This window comes from Poeciliopsis prolifica, unplaced genomic scaffold, assembly GCF_027474105.1.
Source record: "Poeciliopsis prolifica strain line A6 unplaced genomic scaffold, Auburn_PproV2 SCAFFOLD006, whole genome shotgun sequence".
Taxonomy (NCBI): domain Eukaryota; kingdom Metazoa; phylum Chordata; class Actinopteri; order Cyprinodontiformes; family Poeciliidae; genus Poeciliopsis; species Poeciliopsis prolifica.
This window is the reverse complement of record NW_026562381.1, coordinates 3,886,504-3,912,126: the sequence shown is the minus strand read 5'-3', so window position 1 is coordinate 3,912,126 and position 25,623 is coordinate 3,886,504. Positions and strand designations below refer to the sequence as shown.

Below are 25,623 nucleotides of genomic sequence, written 5' to 3'. Positions count from 1 at the left end.
AGTTACTGGTTGCACCGCTTGTACATCAACGTCACGAGAAATAACCTTTAGACTCAATAAAATTAATTCGAAGGATATAAAAACCAATTCAGACCAACTATACATCATTAATAAAGCACATTATACGCTCATCAATATTTCCCGTTGAAGTAAATCAATTAATTTTTGCAACATTTAGCAGATTTTTACTGAAAATTCTTTCAAATATTTATTTCAAGGATCTGTGGAAAGTGACATCATCAACGATTATCAGCCATCTGTTAATAAAGAGCCGCAACGTCATAAGGTCAAAGGACAACGCAAGTCTCAGGTTCAAAAAGTCGAATAAATGACCCACATACTGTTCTTTAAAATAAAAACACAAAATCCAAAGATAATACAAAAATCACACCAATGGTTTGTATTTGTGTTTTTATTTATACACGGTAATGATGCTAGATTTTAAGTTTCAGATCTACAATAATTTACAGCTACCTTTTCTATGGAAATCAGATTTCTTTGTTTTATTAAAATATTGTGATAAAAATAAAACTAAGCTTTTTTTTAATAAATATTTTAATTTTGCTTCTTAAAATACCAAAATTTCCACTTACATTTATATATATATTTTTTTAAAAGCTATTTGAGTAGAATTAAGAGTACAAATACTTTCAAAAGTAGAGCAGTAAAAATACTCAAGGTATTTTCTTTTCAAAAAGTTACTAAAGTAAAGTAACTCCCCAATTCTTCCCGTTGAAATTTGGGAGGGATTTTTCTTCTATTTTGGAGTTGGGCGGGTTTTACGTTGTGTTTGGGCTGGAAACTGTCAGTCGGATCTGGCAACCCCGCCTGGGGGCGGGGGGGTCAGGGAGCGGTGGAGGGTGGCAGCGCAGGGGGCCAGCGGGGGGGTAAGAATGGGCCGTCCTACCCCGTCTCTCCCTCCTTCTCTCCCTCCCTCGGCATGTGTTCATCTGCTCCAGCTGTCGGGCTCCCTGCTCACTCCTCAGGGTCACACAGGCAGCGGTGGAAGGGATCACCAGTGAATGCCAGCTCATCCAGGACGATCGCAGCCAGCGGACGCGCACACCGGTCAGCGGGAGGCGAAACGGGACCCACTGGGGAAGATTCACCCGTGAGTTTTCCTCCATTTCCTTCCTCACTGAAAAGGTTGATGGTCGTCATCCTTTAGCAAGACGTAGCACAGTTCATTTCAAGTTGAGCCAATGTACTTGTGTTGGTTTACAGGTATACTTCAAGTACACTTTACTAAAATATACATTGAAGTGTACAGGAAGTACACTCAACTATATACATTTTAGTTAACATGTATCAAACTCAAGGTCCGGGGGCCAGATTTGGCACGCCAAAATGTTTAATGTGGCCCTCTACTCTAAAGAGACGCATAAATGGAGACAGTAAGAAAAAGGTTGTGTGCCTAAATATTATTTTATCAGTCCAATAAAAAACGTTTTCATCTGTATTCAGTCAAATGACATTAATGCGAAAAATGTTCAATGTTATTTACATTTAAGAAGTTCTAAGCAATTTATATTTGATCAGTTTAATACAAGTATATTTTACCACTATTAGATCTTTTAGTTCATTCAGGTACCTGATATGGTCAGATTTAAAAGCTCTGGCCTCTGTTTCAGTTTAATGAAGTATACTCTTCTCTTTACGCCCATTGTAATATACAGCCATATACGTATAGTTCATATTTTAGTATACTTCAAGTACACCAAAACCATTTTGTGTTTTAGTTCACAAATCAATGTACAGAGTACTTTCATAAGAGGGTACCTTAAGTACTTTGTGGCAGAAAGAACCAATAAATAGCCTACACCAAAGTACAAGCATTAGCATTAAAGGGGCCCTAATATGAAAATTCACATTTTGTCTGTTTTAATACTTTCATTTGGCTCTCAACTGCTTAAAACCCCCACCAAGCTGTTTTATGGCAATTAATGTTTTCTGGTGTCTGAAAAGTAACCAATCAATCCAAATGGAGCTCCAGTACATTTGGTCAGCTGGTTTTACCTCTGGATTCGCTGTACAAAGCTGCTGAAAAAGACAAGTGTTTTGTTGTTGACTTACTATCCAGAAACCAATTGCTGCAATCTTGTTGGTTGTGCTGGAGACTCTACTTCTGCTTTTCAAAGATGTAAAGTTGTATAATTGCGCATCTGTTTGCAGCCATTTTTAGGGTAGAGTTAGGGTGCCAATAGTGACTAAAATGTCATCATCTTAGAATGACTTTGTACAAAAGATGAAAGGAATATGTTTTGTATCACCCAAAGACCAATGGCAACCTGTTCAATGAGGTATAAAAGGTGAAGTTTAAGTATTATGTACTTTGACTTCTCTTTGAGTATTTATGAAGTCTGAATGCTTTTCAGGAAGTAACAACAGAGGTGAGATGTACCTCTATCCCAGCTGTGTGGTACAGGCCATAAAACGTCACAGCTGCCCGACTAGCCTGCTGTCTGCTCCGCTCCCTCTGCTCCACTTGGCTTTTCACTGTGTAGTTTACTTCTTGGCTCAGATCCTAGCAAGTGGGTTAGACAGGAAGACAGACAGTGAGTCACATCATGGGGCATGTTTTACACTGCTGTTTATTGCAAAATCCTCCTAGTCTGCCATAATCGCACCATGAACACTGGGGATGTTTGAGGAGAAAATGAACTTCCGGGAGATAAACAGGTGCCAATGCAGCTCTAAACTCTGACGAAGCATATTCCTATGAATTAGGTGGGATTATAGAGGCGGATTATTCCTGCAAACATCAAATATCAGCAGTGACCAGCATCTCATTACTACAGAAGATTGGATTGGATTTTTGCTTCTAAGTACTCAGTTATTTAAAAGCGAACTTAGTAATTTTCCTTCAAGGAAGCTTCCTTACCAGGCTGTCCTGGTCAATATTTCTTTAGGTCTTCTGAAGGTTTTTCTGTAGACCTTGGCTGCTTTTATCCTTGTTTACATGTTGAGAGACCAGCCACTTTCTTTCAAAGAATGTTTGGGCTGCAAAAATATAAAATCTTACGAAGTATCTTGTCTAGTTTCTAGAACATATATCTTAGTATTCTTGAAAGAGGTCAAGTAACTATTCAGCCAGTTATAAGAGTTTGTTTTATGTAAATTATTCTTGAAGATTTAATTTTAAAATAATTATTTTCACTGGCAGATTATTTTACTAATAGGACATAATGTTTTGTAAATAAATTAATCTGCCAGTGAAAGTAGTGCTTTTTTTGTAAATATATAGACATTAATGACTCTAAAATTAAGCTCTTATGTCTTGCTGAAATGTTATTTGTTAGTTAGCATTGTCTTATTTCCAATGTGCCAAGATACTTGCATTAAAAACTGGACCAAACATCCTAAGATTTTGTGCTTTTGCACAACAGCAAAGTGCTGGAGTTCTGCTTGGCTTGCTAGGTGACAGGGCTATAATTTAAAAGATACTTGCTAAGATTTTGTGTTCACTCAGAGGTTGATATTTTCAATTTAAATGTGGCTTTTATCTTTTCACCATTAATGAAAACAAAGTGGAATTTTGTAGGTGTTTACAAAAATATCTTATTTTCTAACAGCTTTTTTCAGTTTAGCAAATCTTGACTTCCTTCCAGAAACGCTCCAGATCAGGGTTTTTTTTCTCCAGATTTTCTTAGATTTTGAGTTGGATTAAAGTCTGGCCACCTTAATCTTCCTTATGAGAAACTGTTATTTTCTTGATTCGGATGCTTTGAGTTTTTGTTTCCTGCGCAATAATTTAGTCTCCATCTTCAGCAGTTTTGTGTTTATTATTCCCTCTAGCTTAACTGAAGCCTCGGTTACAGATGAAGAACAACTCCCAGGCATGATGCTGTCATCACCATGCTTCATTGCATGATGATGACATGCAATGATGCGTGTATGTTGCACTTTGGTTTTATTTCCCACGTTTTCAGGAATCTCCAGATGTCTTTTGGGAAACTTTATCCAGGCTTTGGTCTTTTGAAATCATGTTCAGGTCTTGGAAATTGCACCATATTTTCTTCATCACAACTGTGTCTCATAAGTAATGAAATGCCTGATCCCTCTAATGCTTTGGAAGCTCTCAGTAGATCTTAACTTTTACTAGGAAATGCAACTTGACCCACTTATTTCTGGGGACTTTAAATGATGGGAGGCATTTTCTGTCTCTTATTTAACACAAGTTTGAATGTGGCGGTTCATTCAGAATAACGTCCCCAGGTCTAGATCTATTTTATATTCTGAAATATTTCAGATCGTTTTTAACTTTGTGCATATTTTAGGTTACATTAAAGGTGGGAGAATATCTGACATTTGATTACAGATATATATATTGTATATAAAAAAACAAACTTGTCTGAGACAGTGAGCAACTGCAGGTGATGGATAATTTATTTTGTTTACGTAATAATCTCCCAAACTCAAGATAAAAATATAGCAAACAGTAAAGAACCATTTATCTCAAAAACCCCATATCCACTGGAATGGACAGGATACATTTCTGGGTTTAAACCAATAAAAACATTGATTTTGTCATTTCAATGATTCTTGTTATTGAATAGTTTAGTGAAAACATTGAAGTTATAAATCTTGACATGAGCTTCAGGTATCGGACAAGACAATCGTTGCTCTGAAACTAGAGAGGAGGAGTAAGTGTCTATCTTCCATCAAAAATATAGATTTAAGTTCATGGTAACCTAGTAAAATTACTCTTATAATTGTAAATATTTTGAAGTTTATTTGAAAAATATTTTCATTATTGTGGGAATTTTTTTCCAAAGTTGAATGTCCATCCAATAAACTGGAGGAGCTGGGAAATATTAGCTAACGCTTAACTAATTAGTGTTACCATGCAAATTAAATAGTGTATTTAAGTATTTTATAGATTTTCTTTTTGTGGCTTCATAATTATTCTTTTTATGAGCATTAACTTCCAGACTTTCTTGAAATGATTTAAAAAAATTTTTTTTACCTCCGATAATTCAATGCTGAAGTGGACTAACAATATAAGAAACGTTCTGTCGATAAAAACCAGGTCTGAAGGGATCAATTCAATTTATTAAAATAAGAACAGACCAATCAGCTGAAACCTGTCCTTTGGTGGATCATTTCCCCCTTTTTGTAAGGACATACTATTTATCTTCTGGATAGTTTTTTGTGGTTGACTCTTCTTTAATCTTCTATATAGATAACTTCTGCTATACATTTGATTGCTTAGTTAAAAAAACACTTAAGAGGTATTGAGAAATACTAATGAAATCTTGGTGCAAACTTTGAAGCAAGACTGGAGTGATTTAAGACTTTTGCACGATAGAGACTTTTGCAGAACTGAATGTGACCTCGGGTTGACCCGGGTTCAGCTGTAACAAATGCCCAGCTTGCCGTTTACTCTCCCCACCATGTGTGTGGTCTGGATGCGTTTTGTTTTCCTCGTTGGTCACTCTTAAAGCCACCATGAAGTCTTTGGTTGTAAAAGTGACCTGACTGAGCTTATCATCCAGAAATAACACATTACATCTTTTTTTTTGGTTTTTGCATGACTACAATTACTTTGCAGTCCCCTGTAGTTTTGCTGTGTTGTTGACCGGAATAAAGTCTTTATTTAGCTGAAAATGTTGTGTAAAGATGGCGGCATACATATAAATTTAAAAATGAATAGAATGTATGCTGCACATTAAGTTTATTCTGTTTTCACCCTACTTATGACCTGGTTTCATAAATAGCATTATAAAATGCTGAAAGCGTAAAAATAATAAATAGATAAATTATCTAAGAAAGCTTCTAATAAATAGTAAAATGTCTTTCTACTCTGTTTTATTTGGAGATGAACTCAACAAGGAGAAATGCATCGAGTCTTTTCAACAAAAACATAGAATCTTGCATATAAATCACAACACAAAGAGAAAATAATTTTTTCTGGCTGCGAAGAAAAAAATGCTTTCTGAAATGTAATTATGTTTAAGATTATTTCAAAAAGATCAATGAGCATCAAAGGCTATTTTTTCCTTTTACCAGATTCCCAAACATTTATATGAAGGAAGCTTTTTTTAGTAAAACTTTATGGAAATTAGCCACTAAAATTAGCATTATTCAATATAAGGCCAATAAAAAAAAAGTAATTTTTAGAATTTTTATTTTAACGATAGCATTTTCGCCAATTTTTCTGTTTATAGATGTAGAACTAATCTTTTTGAGTCTTTTTTGTTAAGGTTTTGTTGCTCTTGATAAATGATATTTAGAGGCAAAATGGCGAAAGAGGCTAATTCCTTCTGACAATGGAAAAATCTCATGTATCGCAAAAAACAAATTAGTTTTCTTTGAGTTGAAAACCAGTTTCAGTTGTGATTGAACGCTTCCTGTAAAAGCTCAATGTTTTTCATCAGTTCACTGTAAGGAGGGAGCTGCAGCACAAACAACTGTAATATCAGCAAGTGAATGTATTTGGCTGCAGTAGTTTCTATCAAAACTGATTTATTAAACAAAGAAATAAGGGCTTATACAACATCCTTGTGGGACACCCTTCCATTCTGAACATGGTGTTAAAGTAGTTTTCAGTTTTAAATAAGGAATTTCTAAACAGTTCAGTTCTATAAAAGTTTATATAAAAGCTGCATAGGATGTTTATTGATGATGTCATAATTGTTGAAATATTTGAAAGAAATTGCTTCAGTTATAAAATCTTCAACCAGGGCTGACAATATGGACATTTTTAGTCAAAATGCATGATGGTGGATTTATTTTTCCTGTTGGTCAACAATTAAAAAGCTAATGAATATTTTATAGACACATAAAATTTTAATCACTTACTTATTTAGGTACAAGACAAAAGTATTTTTCTTTCTTTCATTAACAATGTTGGTGTTTACACTTTGCTAAAGCTAGCAAGCACTGTCCAGCTTTTGTTGTAAAAACAAGGAGAATAAACCCAGAAATAGCTTTGGAAAATAGCTTTGGAAAATATTTACCCTGTGATGGTTTTTATTTTGGATCAACATTTGATCAAAAATCATTGTTCCTTTTCTATCAAAATTAGAATACTCGCTTTCAGCAATATATTATCTATTTAATATATTATCGAAGAGATAAAACAAACGTCTTAATAAATAACTCTTTTCAGTTTTAATTTGATAAAAATGAGCAATATGAACATGTCGACAATAAAAAAGATTTATTTTTTTTTTACTTTACTGTATGGCTACAACTGTGTGACACAGCATTCATGGCATAAACACAAATAATGTTCTTAAAAAAACATTTCCATTTGAACCAAATGGAAATGTTTTCAACTTTTGAAACTCTGAAATTTCCTACATTTTTAGAGAAAATTTCTGAGCTAAATCTATATTTTTTGGATCAAATTTTGAACTGTTGTCACATAATTTAAATGGAATATGCTAGACCGTTTGAAAAGGGAAAAATGTCCATGAATTAAAACTCGTTTCTGAATTTAATCATTGCCCTAAAAATCAGTATTGAATTACTAGACATTGAAACATTCTCACTGCTAATATTCTTATATCATCTTGCTATTTTAGTGCTCTTGAGGGCCCCCTGGTGGTGTGGGGTCCCTAAGCAGCCACCTAACTTTCACTCTTCTTGGCTACGTTCACACTGCCGACCTAAATGCTCAATTCCAATTTGTTTTTGTGAAATCTGATTGTTTCGGCGTGGTCGTTCACACTTGTATATGATCTCCAGTATGAACTGAAAACGACCGGTTGGTGTCCCGCATACGCAGCAGAGGGCGCAATAACATCACACTTAGAGAGAGTGCTTAGTGCCAACTGCTATTAAAAAGAAGAAGAAGAAGAAGTGCCCAGTGTTTGCGGAAGTAAAGGTGAATGCTAATGTTGGAGTACATCTTGCAATTTCAAAGGCCAGCACTTTAACAACTTAATCCTCATTATCGTCCGCCATGGTTGCAGTTTTTCTTCCCACTTGAGCGTATCAGAATGCAAAATAGTGACGTTTGTTGAGTATCGATGACGTTCAGGTCATCAACACCTGAACATATCGTTTTGATGAATGCGGCCTGAAAAGATCGGATATCCAAGTGGCCTGGGTCACATTAGGAAAAAACCCATCAGATCTGTGCTGTTCAGACTGTGAAGAACAAAATGTGATACGAGTCACTTCAGGCTAAAGTGAATGTAGCCTTTGAGTCAGTACTTTAAATGATCTGCAGTGTGACTAATCAATAATCGGGTGATGGTTTCAGCTCGTAAACCCCCTTTTTCCACCGCCAAATGATGAACTCCCGGGTCACAGCCACATCCTCTAACCTCCTCCTCCTCCACATCCTGCCGGGAGGAGACGCGTTAGCGGGTCGGTGGCTGGAGGTTTTGGCTCCAGCTGTCCTCTTGTGTTTTGGACCATGGGGGGGTTTCCCGGAACCTGATACTCTGGGAACCCGCAGCAGAGGCTGTGGGGCATCCCAGCTCAGAAACGGTGCCCGGAGTGAGTGGACCCCATGATGGTCAGTTTGTTTTCAGCTGGTTTGGCTTTTACATTCTTGGTGGTTCTGTGTCGTAGAAACACAAAATAAAAAAGTCTTATTGTGCAGTTTGTGCACTGGTTTACCGTCTGCTCTCTAATGGTGTTATCGTGATTCTGCTTTGGAGTGGCCTCTGGCGTCATCGAGAGAGTATGTGAGGCGGTTTGCGTCACTCTGTTTGTCTGAACCTTCAATCCAACAATAAGCTGCTTCTTGCTAACGTGGCCACTGGAATCCACATCCCGAGCGTGACTCCACGCACGGAGAAAGGCACTGATTATAACTTTCTGTCATGCACTTTAGTTGGAGCTCACTCTTTGTAAACAGCACTAGAGGGTTTTTAATATACCTCCTTCGTCTGCCAAGGTTGGAAGGGTTGATTTGTTTATTTTTAGATTCTGCTTAAACTCAAAGCTTCTGTTCAGGAACATTTAACTGAACTCGGCGAAACTCGGGCCATCAGGATATTAAACTAACATGATACAATACAAACTCACCTGCAATTTAAAAGACACTGGACCCAGCAGAGTAGCAGTGGAAGAAACAGAATAATCTTTTACAGATGAGTCTTACATCTAAGTTTAAGCAACATTTATGGTTTGCTGAGCAGTTATTTTCAGAAATGTATTCACAGCACTCAGATGTTCTATTTTGGTGAGTAACAACCACAAACTACATGGTAGAATACGCAATAGACATATTGCACATTAATGTATAACCGATGCATTATTGTGAAGTGGAAGTGAAAATATGGTGAGCATTCATATTTATCATCTACAGAAGAATATTACAACGACTGGACAACAAAAACAGTCTGAGTTTAATATCAGTCAAAAGTTTGACTTTTTTTCCCACAGAATTTTTCACTTTTCATATTTTTTTCTTATTCTCAATTCTGAGTTGTTTTGATGTTGAAGTGAAAATATTTTTTTTCTGAGAAATTTGGCTTCTAACTTTTTTCTCCATTATTTTGACTTTTTTCCACAGAATTCGGATAGTTTCTTTGTAATAAAATATAGATTTTTTTTCCCAAAGATTAAGATTGACTTTTTTTCCCTCTGAATTTTTACTTTTCCTAACATATTTTGACTTTTTCTCAGAATTCTAACTTAATCTTAAGATTCATTCAAACTATATGGAAAGTGTCCAGTCATCAGCAATTGTGTTTTCTCAGTCGGATTTAGGTCTGGGTTTGGACTAAGCCATTTTATGAGTAAAGATTTCAATATGCTTTGATTCAAACATTACCTTGTAGCTCTAACTCTGTTTTAGTTTCATTCTGCCTCTACATGTTCAGCTTCACTACCTTTACAAAACTTTTGTTTTTATATTGAGATAAAATTTTAGTTTACCAATTACATCTGAAAGCAACTGGAAGGACTGGATTTTATTTTAGGCAGATCTCGATTGAAAACAAATGCAAGACACTTTTCTAATTTTTTACATATCTAAAAAATATTTATGTTCATTTAGAAACAAGCCTAAATTATGACTTTATTATAAAGAAAAAAAATCTGAATTCTGAGAATAAAAATCATAAGTGAGGAAAAAAACTGAATTCTGAGAAAAAGATGAAAATGCAGACTTTAATCTCAAGGAAAAATGAAAATTCTGAGAAAAAAATAGGTCAAAATATTGACTTTAATCAGAAAAGAATCTGAGATTAAAGTCTGATTTTTTTTCTAGTGGTTTTAATTCTTTTCCACAAGGTATAAAATACAAATGCATGACATTTGTTTCCTCAGAGAAATATATTAATATTTATGGCATGACAGAATCCAACGTTTTGCAGCACATTTCTAGATGTGGTTTAAAAAGTCTCAAATAGAATGAAAGTGACTCAGTTGTTCTTTGTTTTCGAATAAGTTACATCTGCTTCAAGTGCTTTTATCGCTTTTTCCAGTCTAATCGTCTACATTTCTGAACTCTTAGCAAACCTGTGGGGGTATGCAGGGTCAGCAAGTTAGGTTGTCTGATAAATGTCTCCATGAGTTATTATGCAGCAGCTCATTTTCTGTTTCAGCAGAAGGCGGACACAAAACGTTACTGCAGAAACATGTGAGGGGGGGTCAGGTTTTAAGAGTCAGGCCGGTCTTTGCCAGCTTGCAGACACAGAGAGCTTTCTGTAAGCGAAAGTATTGACTTGGTTATTTTTAGCCGAAGCTTCGGAGTACGTCACAGTGTTTATGTTTTGAGCTGGCAGTGTGACTATTTCCATTTATTTTTGCACCGATTAAAGGACAACTGGCTGACTGTCTTCTGAGAAGCTAATTATGAATCGGCTCCATCATGTTTAGCTCTTACAGACTAAACTGAACCATTCTGAAGTAATTATCTTTGGAACAATCCAGAGTCAGCACACAGCTTGACTTGGTACTCCTAGAAACAACAAAACAGGCCCAAAGTCTGGTCTGGGCGTCGTGACGGACTCTTCAGAGCCACATAAAGACAATTACTAAGTCAATCTTCTGTCATCTGAAAAACATTTCCAGGATTAAAGCACTAATCTCAGCCAGATCGAGAGAAAACCATCCATGTGTTTATCTTCACAGATCTGAAAATATCGATCTGAGATTAGACTATGAAATACTTTTGAAAGCTTATAAGTCACTGAATGGCTTAGCACCAAAAATCTTAAAGATCTCCTGTTGTCATAGCAAAACTGCTGAAACAGTTTTACCGTTCTTTTACATCTAGGCTGAATCCACCTGTTTAGATTTTCTTTTGAACCATAATAAATGAAAAATTGACCAACCTATTGGATGTTTATTGATGATGCCTCTTGACAAAATGTTTGTTCCTGTACGATATTTTTATTTTTGTGCCTCATTGCTGAAATGTGTGATACAAATAAACCCTGATTCTGTGATGTCCAAAGTTTTAAATGTCTTTTATGTCCTCTCTGTCTCCATGTTTTGCAGATCTCATCCACTCTGAGTCTGAACTTCAGAGTCCAGCTGCCTTGCAGTCGTCGTCGACGTCGTGTGTGTGTGTGTGTGTGTGTGTGCATGTTTTCTGTTAGATTGCCCATCAGTTAGTGTATTAGTATGCAGGGAGTTTGTGTGTCAGTCTTGTGTGTGTGCATATGTGTGTCTGCGCTCCTCCGCAGTGCGATTTCACAGTCGCATATAAAAACTTACACCAACACGGTAAGAATGGATGAATCTCTATTGACTCTTTTCTTTTTGTTTATAGTGACAAAAAATGTTTTTGTGTTGCTTACATTTTTGACAATTAAAGAAATGTATGAAGCAGAATTGAGAATCAAAATGCTCCTATAAGATTGTAAAATCATTTTTTAAGTCACCGTTAGAGGAAGAATTAGTTTTAACGCTTTGTCTAGTGCCTTGCAAAAAATCTGAGATGTGTGGCATGCATTGTTGTGTCAGTGAATTGACATTTTTCTTCGTTGCAAAATGGCTCCATCAGTTTTTATGAAATTCTTTCCACTGATTCCCAGGTAGGTTGATGACTGGACTTTGGCTAGGCCAAAGGTCTGAAATTATTAAAATCCAAACAGCCATTTTTGACCTCGTTCAAGCAGAATAAAACTTCATTACAGCCACAAAAGTTACGTGACAATTTGAAAAAACACGATTTAAAAACTTGTAATTTTTAAAGAACCGCTATTTAGTTTTCTATTGTTAGCGAAATTGGGTAGTAACTAGTTACATTTACTTGAGTAAAAGAAAAAATAGAAAAAACAAAATGTACACTTGAGAGTATTTTTAATATTTTGCACTCTTACTTTAGTAACTTTTCATAAAATGTCACTACTGTTACTTGAGTGAAATTTCTGGATACTTTACCGATTCTGAGGAACTTCAAGAATGGAAAAACAAACATGTTTTAACTAAGACACCAGACACACGGCAGCAGTTTTTCTTAAAGATTCCTAAGTTTTATATTGAAAGAAATTAATATGGAATTTTTTTTTTCCTAATTCTGTTATTTTGTAATTTATTCTAAAATTTCCACATGAATTTCTGTCTCAATCCATCTTATTGCATAATTTTAAAATATTAAATGATTGATGTTTTGATTAGTTACTCAGCAATTCAGTCAAGTAATTTCTTGGATGGTTGCTTTCTACTTTTACTTGAGTAAAAATATATTGAAGTATCTCTACTCCGAGTACAAGTTTTGGATACTCTCCATGATTTTTATCCTATAAAATAACAAAAATCTTTTGCAAGAAGACGGATTAATTCTCTTCTATGGTACTTTAATAGTTGTTGAAATTAAGGGGAAAGATGTATAGGTTCTAACGTAATGACTAGAAAAACTTATTCTAAAAACGTTGCAGGTGCTTTTAGCATCACTCTGTTGTGGAACTCAATTTATTCCATGAAAACCCTTTTTATTATATTTATATTTAAAACATATCAGAATGTGGTTATTTTTTATCCAGTTTTTAGAGCTTTGGTAGGTTCAAAGAGCCACAGGTTGCAGACTACAGCCCCATACATAATAGTGCCACCACCATGTTTCACTGCAGGAAGAGCATATTCAGGATGACCTTTAGTCTCAGTTTTGCTTCACACATGGCGTTTTGTTCAATGTTTGATCAGAGCGCATTCCTCCATATGTTTTCTGCATCCTCTACATGACTTGTGGAAAACCTTACTGTACTTTCCTCCATAACAGCCAAATTTGATGACTAATATTTGTCCTGTCAACCTGACCTCGGCGCTGGATCTCTGCAGCTGGTTTAGAGTCGCCGGGGGCCTCTTAGCTGTCTTAATGACTAATGAGCTCTTTTCCTGTCTTGTCAGTTTTATGAACCAAACTTCTCCAGAGCTTTATCTCAGACCTGTTTGGTGTGTTTCTTGGTCTTCATGGTGATGTTTGTTCTCAAACAAACCTCTGAGGCCTTCACAGAATAGCTATTAAATATTAAAACACACATAGCCAGTGTAATTGGTTGCATTAGATTTTACTTAAAATGCTTCCATTTGCATCTCAATTGCTTCTAAAAACCAGTTTTTGAATTTACGTTTATGTTTCATGGCGCCTTTAATACGACTTGTTTTAAAGTCCAACACTAATCAGTAGGAACTGCCCAGATAGCTACATTGCAACATTAGTGGCATTCAGCCACTAAAGTTGCAACCCAAGCAGAGCTCCAGCAGGTTTGGTCAGCTGTTTTTACCGGTATATGTGCTGTACAATGGCTGCTGTACAAGCAGTTGTATAATTGCACATTTTTTGGCAGTCATTTTCACGTGCAAGTGTAAACGATAAGTTGTGGGTGATGCCAGCTTCAGCTTAATTGGATTTAAAGTGACAAGAGGCCTAAAACAGTTCATTCTGAAAGCAGATTAAAAGGCTGAACTAATCAGACAAAAATCACATTATTCAAGAATGATTTTGTGCAGGAAAAAGCAACAAACATGTTTTGCATCACACATATAACTATCCTAAAATGTTCTTTACGGGTGTCACAGTAAATGAAGAATATACAAACATGTGCCACACTTTTCAGATTTTATTGTCAAATTTTGAAATAATGTATTTCCTCTTTGAATTTGTACAATACTTTCATACTATGAAACCCGAAGGTTGGCTCTACTAAAACAGATACTGAATTCAATTCAATATGATCAATTTTAGGAAATAAATTAAACTTGGTTATGTACCTTTCAACAAAAATGACTTAGTTCTTGTTTTTATTGCTCAGAATTGAAAAAACAACGTTTTACTATTGACTGGTCAATAGATCTACAATAATTTACATCCATGTACAACAACAAAAAAAGACACTATTTAATTAAAGGATTGAAGCTGATTGGATCATTATTAGCTATATAATTTTTTTTATTTATTTTGCAAGTCCTTTTGACTTGACAATTTTGGCCCAAGTGACAAATAGTTTGGACGTCCCGCTCTAACAAGTTTCACTCCATGTTTGCTTCACAACATGATGCTGCCACCACCTTCACAGAAGGGATTTATGTAAACTGTAACTGACACACACAGTTTCACCTCTTAAGGATATGGGGGTTTAATATACAAATTCAGATTTTCAACTGAACTCTACCAGAAAATCTGAATAAGATAAAATGGCAGGTATAAATGTTAACTTGCCTTAACCTTCTTAGTTTTCCACCTGCAACTCACTCTCCAACTTCAGCGTGCCTAAAATAAGTAGGAACAGTTTTAGTTTTACATTCATGCCTTCTGGAAATCTGTGACGTTTTTCTAGTTTAGCTGCCTGTCGAGACAGAACGATTTTCCCCTTAAGGGCCTAAAAAAAAAAACCCTCAGCATGCCGCAGCAGCACACCTGTCAGGTGATCCCACTGGGTTTTGGGTTGAAATGTTAGCCTTAAGTCACCTCTCCTGCTCTGTGTGTAATGTTCCACGGAAACGTCGCTTCTCGGGACCTTAAAGCGGTCATTGCTAGGAATAAATTTGGTTTTAATACCACGTCTCCTCACTTCTCCGCTTTTCTTTCCACTGCAGGTCACAGTGGTGTGCTTTTCCCTCTCAGTGATAATGACCGTTTTTCCAAACTGAGCCTTTAAACACTTTGTTTCTGAAGCACAGTTTGGCTTTGGGAGGGATTTTAAAAATGCTAAAATGGATTTACGTCTCCTCGGCTCAGAGCTTTAACATGAATACCCCCTGCTTCGTTTCTCTTGTTCCACTACTGGAGATTTATTGTGTATAATGAATATATTATGCAACTCCTTGGCTCAGGGAGTCTGCTCACGTATTTTTTCCACTTTTTTTCTCACAGACTCTTCTCTCTCTGCTGCTCTTTGTAGGAATGCACAGATGGGTATCACTGGGACGCCCTTACTGAGCACTGCAAAGGTGAAACTCTGCACCTCCTTGAGCTCTCCGGATCCATTTTTAATCAGATTTCTGACTGAATGTCTTCCTGGCAGACATAAACGAGTGCGAGACCATTCCAGATGCCTGCAAAGGAGAGATGAAGTGCTTCAACCACTATGGCGGCTACCTGTGCCTCCCCCGCTCTGCATCGGTCATCCCCGCTCCGGAGCCCTCCATCACCCCCACCCCGGCCTTTAACCCCTGCCCTCTGGGCTACGAGCCGCATGGAGACAGCTGCGTGGGTAGGTGGCGGCCGCAGGATGAGCGATCGCTAAGCGAGTGTGTGTTGGTGGCCGCAGATTGCTGAGGGACAGGTGGCAGCGGCAGGCGTGAGGACAGGAGGCAGCAAGCTGGTGCGATTTCTGTGGGTGTGAGTGAGTGGGAGCCCGCAGGACAGGAATTTGGGAGATTTCACACGAGGACAGCTGCTGCGATTTTTTAGAAACTGACTTGCAGCTAGAAACCTGCTAGCACCGGAGGTGTTCGGCATGACTTGCATGAGACAGCAAGCATGACTCAACGTGGTATTCTCAGCTGCTGGGAGCAAGCGAGGCCAAACGCCGCAGCCTCGGCTTCGGCCGCCGGAGCACAGCTGCCGCGTTCGTTCACAATGAGTTTTAAAGTGGAAAATATTCTGCAAAAAATTTTATATATATATAAAATCATATTTTGCACATTTTTGAGCTTACATTTGTTTCTCATCTACTTCTAAAACGCTCAGACGCTTAAAAAAAACTATCCAGAAGTTTTTTCATTCAGCTAAAGTGTACAGTCAACTTTTTTGGGTTTCACATCAAGTTATAATGCTACTTCCTGAAATGCTGCTTTGATTCTTTAATGCATGTTTGAGAAATCCTTTAATCTCCATGGCAACTAATTGGATGTGCCAAACACCTGAGCAGACCATTCCCCGCTGCCTTCACAGAGATGAAGTTTCCCAGCTTCTAAGCTTCAAGACTCCTCCACTCAGCTCCTTTACACTAGCCAGCAGCAATTAGCAAAAACCTGTAGAAACTGAGCAGTTACTGAGCTCATGATAGGAGCCTTATTGTGATGACTACATGAAGCTGGAATTTCAGAAAGAGAAGGTGATTTCAAAGAGCCCAAATTTGAGGCTTTAAATTACAAAGTCAAATTTTACTGAAGTCACCTGAAGGTAATATAATTACTTGATTGTGCTATGAATGGTACTGTGTGGGTGGAAAACATTTAATACTGCCCCTTTAATGTTTTTTGGTGTCTAGAAAATGTGCCCTTTCAAACACCTCCCATTTGTTAAATCTCAACTGCACTGTTACCGAGCAACAGAAGCAGAGCCCAGCCCCTTGTCACTGCACAATCCATACCATTTGCTCGTTTGAACATGCCCAAAAAAGAAATACTTCTGAATCATTCTAAACATCTACATCAACAACATGTTTATTTATATCAATTAAAATACTGCAGGTGTGTGCAATTATTTCCTGAAAAAACTGTAAACCTACTATTTGTTTATCAGTACTAATACTAATAATACTTTTTTACTCTTGAATAATTTCTTGAATTACTACTTTTTACTTTTACTTGAAGTAGTGTCATTTTTACTTGAGTACAATTTTTGGGTACTTCAGCCACAACTGCTAAGACATTTGGACTACAACACACTGACACAGTTGGGGAGGGTATTCAAAGATTGTACTTAAGAGAACTTCAACTTAGTTTTATTCAAGTAAAAGTAGCTGTCCAAGAAATTACACAAGAGGAAAAAATTATTTGGTAAAAAGTCTGCTCAAGTAGAGTAAGCAATGAAATTCTGAACCATTTATTACTTAAGAATTACATACTCAAATATACCATAATAAAGTTGAGTGTAAATTTTTACATTACAAGGAATTTTAAGGCAAAAGAAAGATAAAAATTCAAGTCGGTTTCTTTCAAAATAAACCTTCTGAAACTTTAACAAAAACCTCAAGTGTGTATCTGTGTGGTGGATTTTTGGTTAAAACTTGTTTGCTTTTCATTCAGTGGCAGAAAATCTAGAATTTTTACTCAAGAAAGAGTAGAAATACTTCATAATAAAATTACTAAAGTAAAAGTAAAACATACAGGTTAATAAAAATACCCCTAAAAGTAAATTTTTTCAATGAAGTTATTTGAGTAAATGTAAAGAGTTGCTGCCTAACTGCCTTTAAAGTCCATCTCCGTTCTGCTTCTCCCACACAGATATCGATGAGTGTGAGCGAGACGAGCACGACTGCCAGCCCAGCCAGCAGTGCATCAACACGCTGGGCGCCTTCAACTGCCAGTGCCCCCGCGGCTACAGCAAGGTCGGCACGGAGTGCATCGGTGAGTCCATCTCCACATCACTTCCTGCTGTGCCGAGTAAACCCGTTAACCCTCTGACCCCCCGTGTTTCTCACCTCCAGACATAGACGAGTGCAGGTTCAGGTACTGCCAGCATCGCTGCGTCAACGTCCCCGGGTCCTTCTCCTGTCAGTGCGAGCCGGGCTTCCAGGTGGGAGGGAACAACCGATCCTGCGTCGGTGAGAGTCAATATTAATTCCTATTAAATCACCTCTAAGGCCACATTCACAATGCAGCCTGAAGGGACTTTTTTTTTTTTTTCTTTTTTTTTTTTTAAATCAAATCAGATATTTTTTACATGGTTGGTCACACTTCCAAATATACCCAACTTGTATATTATCTCCACTGTGGACGACCTGAAAGTGTCCCGCATGCGCAGTAGAGGGCGCAATACCGACACGCATAGAGAGCATAATCAGTGTTTTGCCAATCGCCAAAAAAAACAGCCCAGTGTTTGTGGAAGTAAATGTGGATGATAATGGCGGAGCTTATCTTACGATTTTGAAGTTATCAGACCAGAACTTTAACTTGATTCTCTTTATCATAGTGCCATACACACTATGTCACTCTTTATCATAGTACCATAGTGTAGACTTTGTGTTTTTGTGTTTCGTCCTGATACGTACTATTCTGCATATCATTACGCAAAATAGTGGCGTTTGTCGAATATCATTTATGTTCAGGTCGGTTGAATGCAACCTGGCCATTCAGATTCAGGTCAGATTTAAAATTTTAAAAATCAGATACGTAACCTGTGTTGTTCAGACTGTCATGAAAAGATTAGATATATCACACTAAGGCAAAAAAATAAAAATAAATAAATAAATAAAAATTGGAATTGCACCACTTCCAGGTGGGCTGCAATGTGAACGCAGCCTAAGTAAAAATACCATTAAAAATGTTCTTCTAACAAAAGGCAAAAGAATAAAAGTAAATCATTGGGTCTTTGCATATGCAATGCCTTTCAAACGCCACAGTTCTCCAATCAATCTATTGAGTTTATTTTAGCAACAAGGCAGTTCAAAGTGCTTTACATCACAAAAACACCAAAATAAAAAATCTTAGAAAACAGTAAACAATTGAAGCATTACATTTTGTCAAGTACACGAAAATTCTTATTAATGTTTCAATTATAATCTTTCAAATGCAACTCTAAACAGATAGTTTTTAGTTTTGATTTAAAGGAACTCAGTGTTTCATCTGTTTTACAGCAACATTAAAGCATTAAATGGTACATTGAAGCTAGAAACATTTGTGATTTACCAAAAAATAAATGTGAAGTGGAGGGAAAATGGAAGACATGAGATTTGTTTAATATAAGCTGATTAATTTTTGTTGCTTTTTCTACTTTGCAAAAAAGAAAAGACAAGTATTTTTTCAGTTTCTAGTGAAAATATCTTAGTACATTACATATAAGACAAAATTAACTTACAAAGAACTTTTCAGCAAGACAGTTTAAGTCAACAATTCCTTAATTTTGATTAAAAAGTATAGTTTCTTTCTTTGTTAAATATTCATCTTGCTTATTTGAAATGGTGACATTTATAGAAGAATGAACAACAAGGTGAAAATGTGACTTTTCTCACTAATTAGAGGCTAAATAATCCAAATTGTTGCTGTTAATTTTTTACTGCGAAACTTTATAAAGAGAACCCTTTGGTATCCTTCAGTCAATAATCTTCATTAAACATCTCTTTTGTAAAATGTTTCAAAAAACAAACATAAAAACTGTATTACCACTGTCATAGTAACTGCAGTCAGATGAAAAACCATCTATAATGAGAAAAACTGAAAGCCACTGAGATCACTAGTTTTCAACTGGACCGTTGAAGAATAATTGATAAAATATGTCTCTGCATGTTGCAAATCCTCTCTGTATCAACAATCAGTCTTATTTTAAAAATCTGCTCTCTTGAGTTTTGCTTCTTTGGCAGCAAAGTGCATTTTCCCAGGCAACAGCTCAGTTAGAAATCCTGGGTTTTAGACGCTTCAGTGCAGTAAATGTGCTGCTCGTTTTGTGTTTTCAGATGTAAATGAGTGTGAGATGGGCGCCCCCTGCTCTCAGCGGTGTTTCAACACCTACGGCACCTTCATGTGTCGCTGCGATCAGGGATACGAACTCGGGCCTGACGGGTTTACCTGCAACGGTAAGATTTATCCTCCATTCTCCCTGATTTATCTGTGGAAAGGCATCATAGCTGTTACTCAGCCTAAAGCCTCTTTAGCAATCGCGGGTCTAAAAGAGCAGCAAGGTGCATTAGCTCCCACTGTAGTGTAAAAAAATCAGGATTAAATTAGGATTTTACACATGAAATCCTGAGACATGACAGGCAAGTCTTTTAATAGCTAAAAACTACCGTTGTGTGCTAAGCTAACAGTCAATCACCGATGTCAAAGCAGTACGGAACATGACAGACTGACTTTGATACTAAAAAGAACAAATAAATGTCTTCATTAAGAAGTTATGCTTGTACTTTATTAACAGTTTATCGAATAAACCATTATTTTACCTTCTTACTTCCCGTTGCACGGAAGTCCTCTAATGGCGGTTGCATCAGTTGACTTTCTTTCCTGTGGAAAGTTCCTGAATTCCGGAAGTCCACGAAGCAACATGATTGGTCGATGGTTTAACACGTGTACTGTGTGTCCCGCTGTTTAATGACTCGGGCTCCGCCCCTATGCGGAAGTCGAGCAGTCCTCCGACAACCACACTGTTATTACGACAAACTAAAGATAGACTCAATGATTATCCTAATTTTTGAGTCTTTTTTTCCTTATAACCCTACACTGAGGCAAAAAGACGGCGGGCAATAAAATTCTGTAACTAGTCCTGCGTCAGGTCTGCAAGATTATTGGCGGGAAATAACAGAGAAATCAACGATAAAGCCAAAGAGGACAAATAAGGGACAAAAAAGTCTGATTGGATGCAAGTGTGAACGCTGCGTAATTACTTAAATAATACTGGCTTGTGAAAATCTGCTTTCAGGAAATGCTTAGAAATAAACAGTAGTATGAAACGGTGTTGAAATGCCAATATAGCAGATAGCGCAGTCTGTTTTCATTAGATTACATGATTAGATCTTTAGCATTGATATTTTAATTTAACTGAGTTGTGAGTCGTTAGCATAGAGCCCTGAGTCTTAGCATACATCATTATGACAAAAACTGGGATGTTCACTACCATTCAACTGGATGTGAGGTCGGCTTCATTTTTTGCATTATTCCAGACTCTTTTTTTTTGGTTTTGGAAATGTAATAAATTGTATTCCGTATGTTCCGTATGTTCTGGGTGACAGCTGTTGGCATTGGATATTATTTTCCTCAAAATCTCTCTGACTGCTGTATGTTTTCTATGATAGATACTGTCAATATTGTCAGAGTACTGTACTTGCTGATTGGTCAGTTGCTGATAAGTGCCCTGGAATGATTGAGGGAGGATTGCTCTACGTCAGCATGGTGTTAAAATAACACATTTGTTTTACAAGTGTATAGTACCCAAAAACTGCACTAAGAGTAGCACTATCTCAATATATTTTTGCTCAAGCAAGAGTAAAGAAGTATTTGGACAAAAAATCTACTGGAGTACTTAATAATGACATACCAAGATGGACCAAAATATAAAGTGATGTGGAAATTGTGGGTGTTTATTTTTAAATATTAAATGATTGATGATTTGATCAGTTACTCAGCACTTTTTACCAAATACATTTTTACTTGAGTATTTTCTTGGATGCCTACTTTTAAATTTTACTCCAGTAAAAATATGTTGAAGTGGTGTTACTCTGACTTGAGCACTATTTTAGTGAACTCTACCCACGTCTGGTTATATTCTACTCTGAGCATGCAGTGACAGTTTCAACAAGTAGCCTATGTAAAATAATATGTTTTATAAATTGCGTACTGCGTCTTTAATCCCCCAATCCGCCTCGTCAGACATCGATGAGTGCAGGTCCTCCAGTTACCACTGCCAGTTCCGCTGCGTCAACGAACCCGGGAAGTTCTCGTGTGTGTGCCCTGAGGGATACCAGCTGGTGGGCACCAGGATGTGCCAAGGTGAGTTTCTGAAACTAAAAAAAAAAAAAAAAAAAAGAAGAAGTAAAAAACATACAAACCTCACAAGCTGCTTTTTATGCTGCAGATATAAACGAATGCGAAACAGGCGCACATCAGTGCAGCGACACGCAGACGTGCGTCAACATCCACGGCCGCTACCAGTGTGTGGACGCCAACCGCTGCCAAGAGCCGTATGTCCACAACTCGGACAAGTGAGTGACGGCAAACACACTCACACACCTTGTCCTAATTAGAGAAGTATGCGCTGGCCATCGGCTCTGAACATAATCAGCGCCTGTGCCGAGCGCGGCGCAGACTGCTAAATTACACCAATTACTTTTTCCACGTTTGAGTCCAGCTTTACGAGCTTTTCTTTTGAACGTTCTCCAAAGCAATAAGAGGACTTTTACAGCTGAGAACAAGCTGGTGGAAATCACCTCCTGTCAACGTGCCACACAGGAGGGTGTAAACAGGGCTGCCCAAAGGGCGGCTTGGGGGCCATTTGTGGCACTTTGCAGGATTTCTGGCAGTCCCCAACAATCTGTTCTAAAATGGAGTAAATCAAAGTTGGGAATTATGACAATAAAGTTGCAATATTATGACTTTATTCTCAGAATTTTATTATTTAAATCTTTTTGCATTCATCTTCATTTTTAAGTAACTAGAACTGCAATTATTGACCAAATTTTACTCAGCCTCAATAAAAAAAATCAACCCTAATAAGTTAGGGTTGATTGTATATAATGTTTTATACTACTGTTAATTAAGAAAAAAGACATAAAATTAAAAGGACATCGTAACATTACAAGAGTAAGATTCTAATAACACAAGAGAACAAAATATTTGTAATTATAATAATAAAAGTAGTAATATGAGAATAAAAGCCCTAATAGAAAATATTGTGATTGTAATTGATAATATTGTGATTTTATTCTCATAATTTTATTGTTTTTATGTTCTTAGAATCGCCCTAATATTCCATCATTCAAATGCCATCTTTCAGGACCTTTGTTTGGTATCTACAACAATTTACTGATTATTTTTTACACAAATCTGACTATTTTTTTGATTTCAATAAAATTGTAATGTTTATAGATAATTATTGAGCAGTTAAAATAAAAAAAACTGCTCAATAATAGCAGTTTTAAAAATGTTGACACTGAACAGTTCCCTCATCTTTTGGGAGAACTTTACTCCCTCTGCTGGCTGATGGATGAACTGCAGGAACAATAATAAATGGTGTTTGTCTCCAGCCTCTGCGTTTGCCCGCACAGCAAGCCTGCCTGCAGAGACTTGCCTTACAGCGTGGTCCACCGGTACATGGCCATCACCTCGGAGCGCTCCGCCCCCTCAGACATATTCCTGATCCAGACCACCAACTTCCTGACCGGCTCCTTCAACACCTTCCGCATCCGGTCCGGAGACGACAACAGGGACTTTTACATCAGGGTGAGGACTCTGTGAGAAGAACCAGCTCTGTTAGGCCGCAGAACAAAAAAATACTGCTTAAAAATGAGCATCGGATTCCAAAAGTAACATTTAAAATCTGGGTCAGGTTGTAAAATGGGAAATAAAGAAAAATACCTTTTATTTTTTAATATATCTAATTAGCTTAGCTTATTTATTTCAAACATGTTCACAGTTCAAAAATGTTATATTTGGAAAGCATTGTGAAGGAGGGAGACAGACTGCCAACTTTCTTTTATGTCTTACTTTACACATTATTCTTTACTTTAAGGAAAAATAAAGAAAGCAAAACTGGAAATGTCTTAGTTTCAAAAGTAGGACATTTTCAGCTTTTTAATCTTGGAATGTAGCAAGTTTTTCTAGAATATTTCAGAAAGCAATCTCAAAATTTCAGAGATACTTGGCAGAAATTTATTCCTATTTTTTAAACAATTTTTTTGACATTTGGAGCTCAGAAATTGACTCTTTTTTTCCCCAAGAAATTTTTATCTCAAAATGTTTCTTTTGTAAATCTTTTAGAGCCCAGGTACACATTTTTTCAAGAAAATTTGTGAGATTAATCTAAAAATGTGAGTTTTTGGTGTAAATTTACTGTTTTTACTGCCTGCAGTGACCCTAGAACGCTGTGGTACAATTTTACCACCAGGTCTTAGGATATTCGGTGGTGTAAAGAAAAGTGGTTTCACTTTTCTTTTTACTCTAACTGAAGCCATGTTTGTGTAATCTGGAGCTCAAAGACACTTAAAACTAAAAACACATGACTATAATCATAAATTAGTTATTATAAAGTGTAGTAGAAACTAAAAGAGATGTTTTTAAAGAGCTGTTAAATGTTAGTTTAAATGTAATTATTTTTAACATTTTGTTTCTGTGCAATAAAAGATTGAAGGTTTTCCTTAATTAGATTTTATGCTGAATGTTTCAGAGAAGCTTCCAGTGACTGTGAAACTCTTCTGGTTTGTTTTTGTGTCGCCTCAGCAAACCAATAACTACAGCGCCATGCTGGTTCTGGCCCGGGCCGTGTCGGGCCCCAGAGAGTACACGTTGGACCTGGAGATGCTGTCGGGTTACCCGCTGGGCGGCCAGCGCAGCAGCTCCGTCCTCAGACTTGCCATCTTTGTTGGGCCGTACGCCTTCTGAAGCCGGAGCCGGGCGGGCGGACGCAGACCCAAACGGAGCTGCAGAACAGAAGTGATCGATCCAGTTCAGCCAGTCACTGTGATGTTCACCTTATCTGCCTTCTTGTACTCAGTGGTCCACAGAAAAACATCACGTTCCTGTCAAAACGCAGCAAACTCACCGTTGTACTGATTTTACCTTCTATTCTGACCGGGTCCAAATGACTGGATTTCTCATCAGTTTTAACAACATGTTAATGTTTTCAGTAACGGACCTCAGCACCACACTTCCTCCGCCGTTCATTATCTGTGTTTGTGCTACTTCTCTGTTGTTTCGGGGTTTGTCATGTTGTACTTTATATTTTTAAAGATTTGAACTCAAATAAAACAATACTCCTTATATCTGTGCGTCATAATGAGAATGCTTTCATTAAAACACTTCTGTTATTTTTTTGGTGGAACTAAATATATTAAAGTTATATGATCATTTGATCAATAACATAATCTCACCAACAAACATTTTTTAGTATTTTATTGAGATTTCTTGAATATGCAAACATAACGTAATGGAAAACTGGAAGTTTATTGCAGATCCAGCACAGCTAATAGGAAAAAACCTGATGTCTGATAATGAGTTCGAGTTTTAGTCAAAGCTGGAAAATTCTGACTTTAAATCCAAAGTCTACAACACTGACTCAGGGCTCCTGTAGATAAATTAAAAAGAGTAAATTTCCACCAAAAAATACGGAAATAAGGATATGAATTTCAGAAATAAAAAACCATGGAAAATTGCTCCAAAAAAACTGAAATTTTAAGATAAATCTCAAAAATGCTCTGAAAGAAAAAAAGACATTGAGGTTTAAAAAGATTAAAAATTTCACCGAAAACTTTAGAAATCTTCTAGAAAAGATTTCAGAATCTTAAAGTCAAAAATTGTTAAGAAAAAAAAAAACAGAAATTTTGAGATTCATCTCAGAAATTTTCTAGTAAAAGAATAGAAAATTTTCCAAGACTTTTTCTAGAAAATTTCTGAGTTTAATCTAAAAATTTCAGATTTTTTTTTTCTTTTTGTAGTTTTGAAACCATGGGATCAATCTGCAGATTTCAGATGAAAAACATCAGACATTTGAAAGCTTGTATAATATAACTAATATTTTGAACCGCCGCGTTCATCGATTCAAAACTGTCTGATCTGATGAACACAGCGACCTCAAAATTCAGTAAATTGTTTCGTTTTGATATTTTGGCTGATTTATTTTGACTTTCTCATCATGTCAAACAAGAACCCGGAGCAATTAACTCGATTGTGTCAGTC

General features: G+C 36.7%; 1 protein-coding gene and 2 long non-coding RNA genes across 7 annotated transcripts in view; 1 reads left to right on the top strand and 2 right to left on the bottom strand.

Annotated features, from left to right (window-relative positions):
- Positions 1–995: 995 nt before the first annotated feature.
- Positions 996–24,710, top strand: LOC129360371 (EGF-containing fibulin-like extracellular matrix protein 2). Of its 4 annotated transcripts, none has more exons than XM_055030542.1 (11): positions 996–1,111; positions 11,410–11,637; positions 15,258–15,306; positions 15,381–15,569; positions 17,530–17,652; positions 17,733–17,849; positions 19,698–19,817; positions 21,604–21,723; positions 21,809–21,935; positions 22,977–23,172; positions 24,169–24,710. In XM_055030542.1, the coding sequence occupies exons 2-11, from the start codon at positions 11,536–11,538 to the stop codon at positions 24,328–24,330; spliced, it is 1,305 nt and encodes a 434-aa protein (XP_054886517.1). In that variant the 5' UTR covers positions 996–1,111; positions 11,410–11,535; the 3' UTR covers positions 24,331–24,710. The 4 variants fall into 4 exon arrangements, with proteins under 4 accessions (XP_054886517.1, XP_054886519.1, XP_054886518.1 ...); XM_055030543.1 differs by lacking the exon at positions 996–1,111 and adding an exon at positions 8,453–8,470; XM_055030544.1 differs by lacking the exon at positions 15,258–15,306.
- On the bottom strand, positions 1,049–20,255 carry LOC129360381 (uncharacterized). The gene is made up of 4 exons (XR_008606029.1): positions 20,181–20,255; positions 17,727–17,841; positions 2,402–2,524; positions 1,049–1,162 (listed from the first exon to the last, which is right to left on the bottom strand). It is a non-coding gene; the product is annotated as an uncharacterized LOC129360381 (long non-coding RNA).
- Positions 23,091–25,623, bottom strand: part of LOC129360382 (uncharacterized) — a 32,617-nt gene continuing 30,084 nt past the window's right edge. Inside the window, exons 4-5 of one of the 2 annotated variants that reach the window (XR_008606031.1) lie at positions 24,262–24,368; positions 23,091–23,181 (exon numbers count right to left, since the gene is read on the bottom strand). This is a non-coding gene — a long non-coding RNA (uncharacterized LOC129360382). The remainder of the gene's footprint in view (positions 23,182–24,261; positions 24,369–25,623) is intronic. The other variant, XR_008606030.1, reaches the window with a different exon arrangement.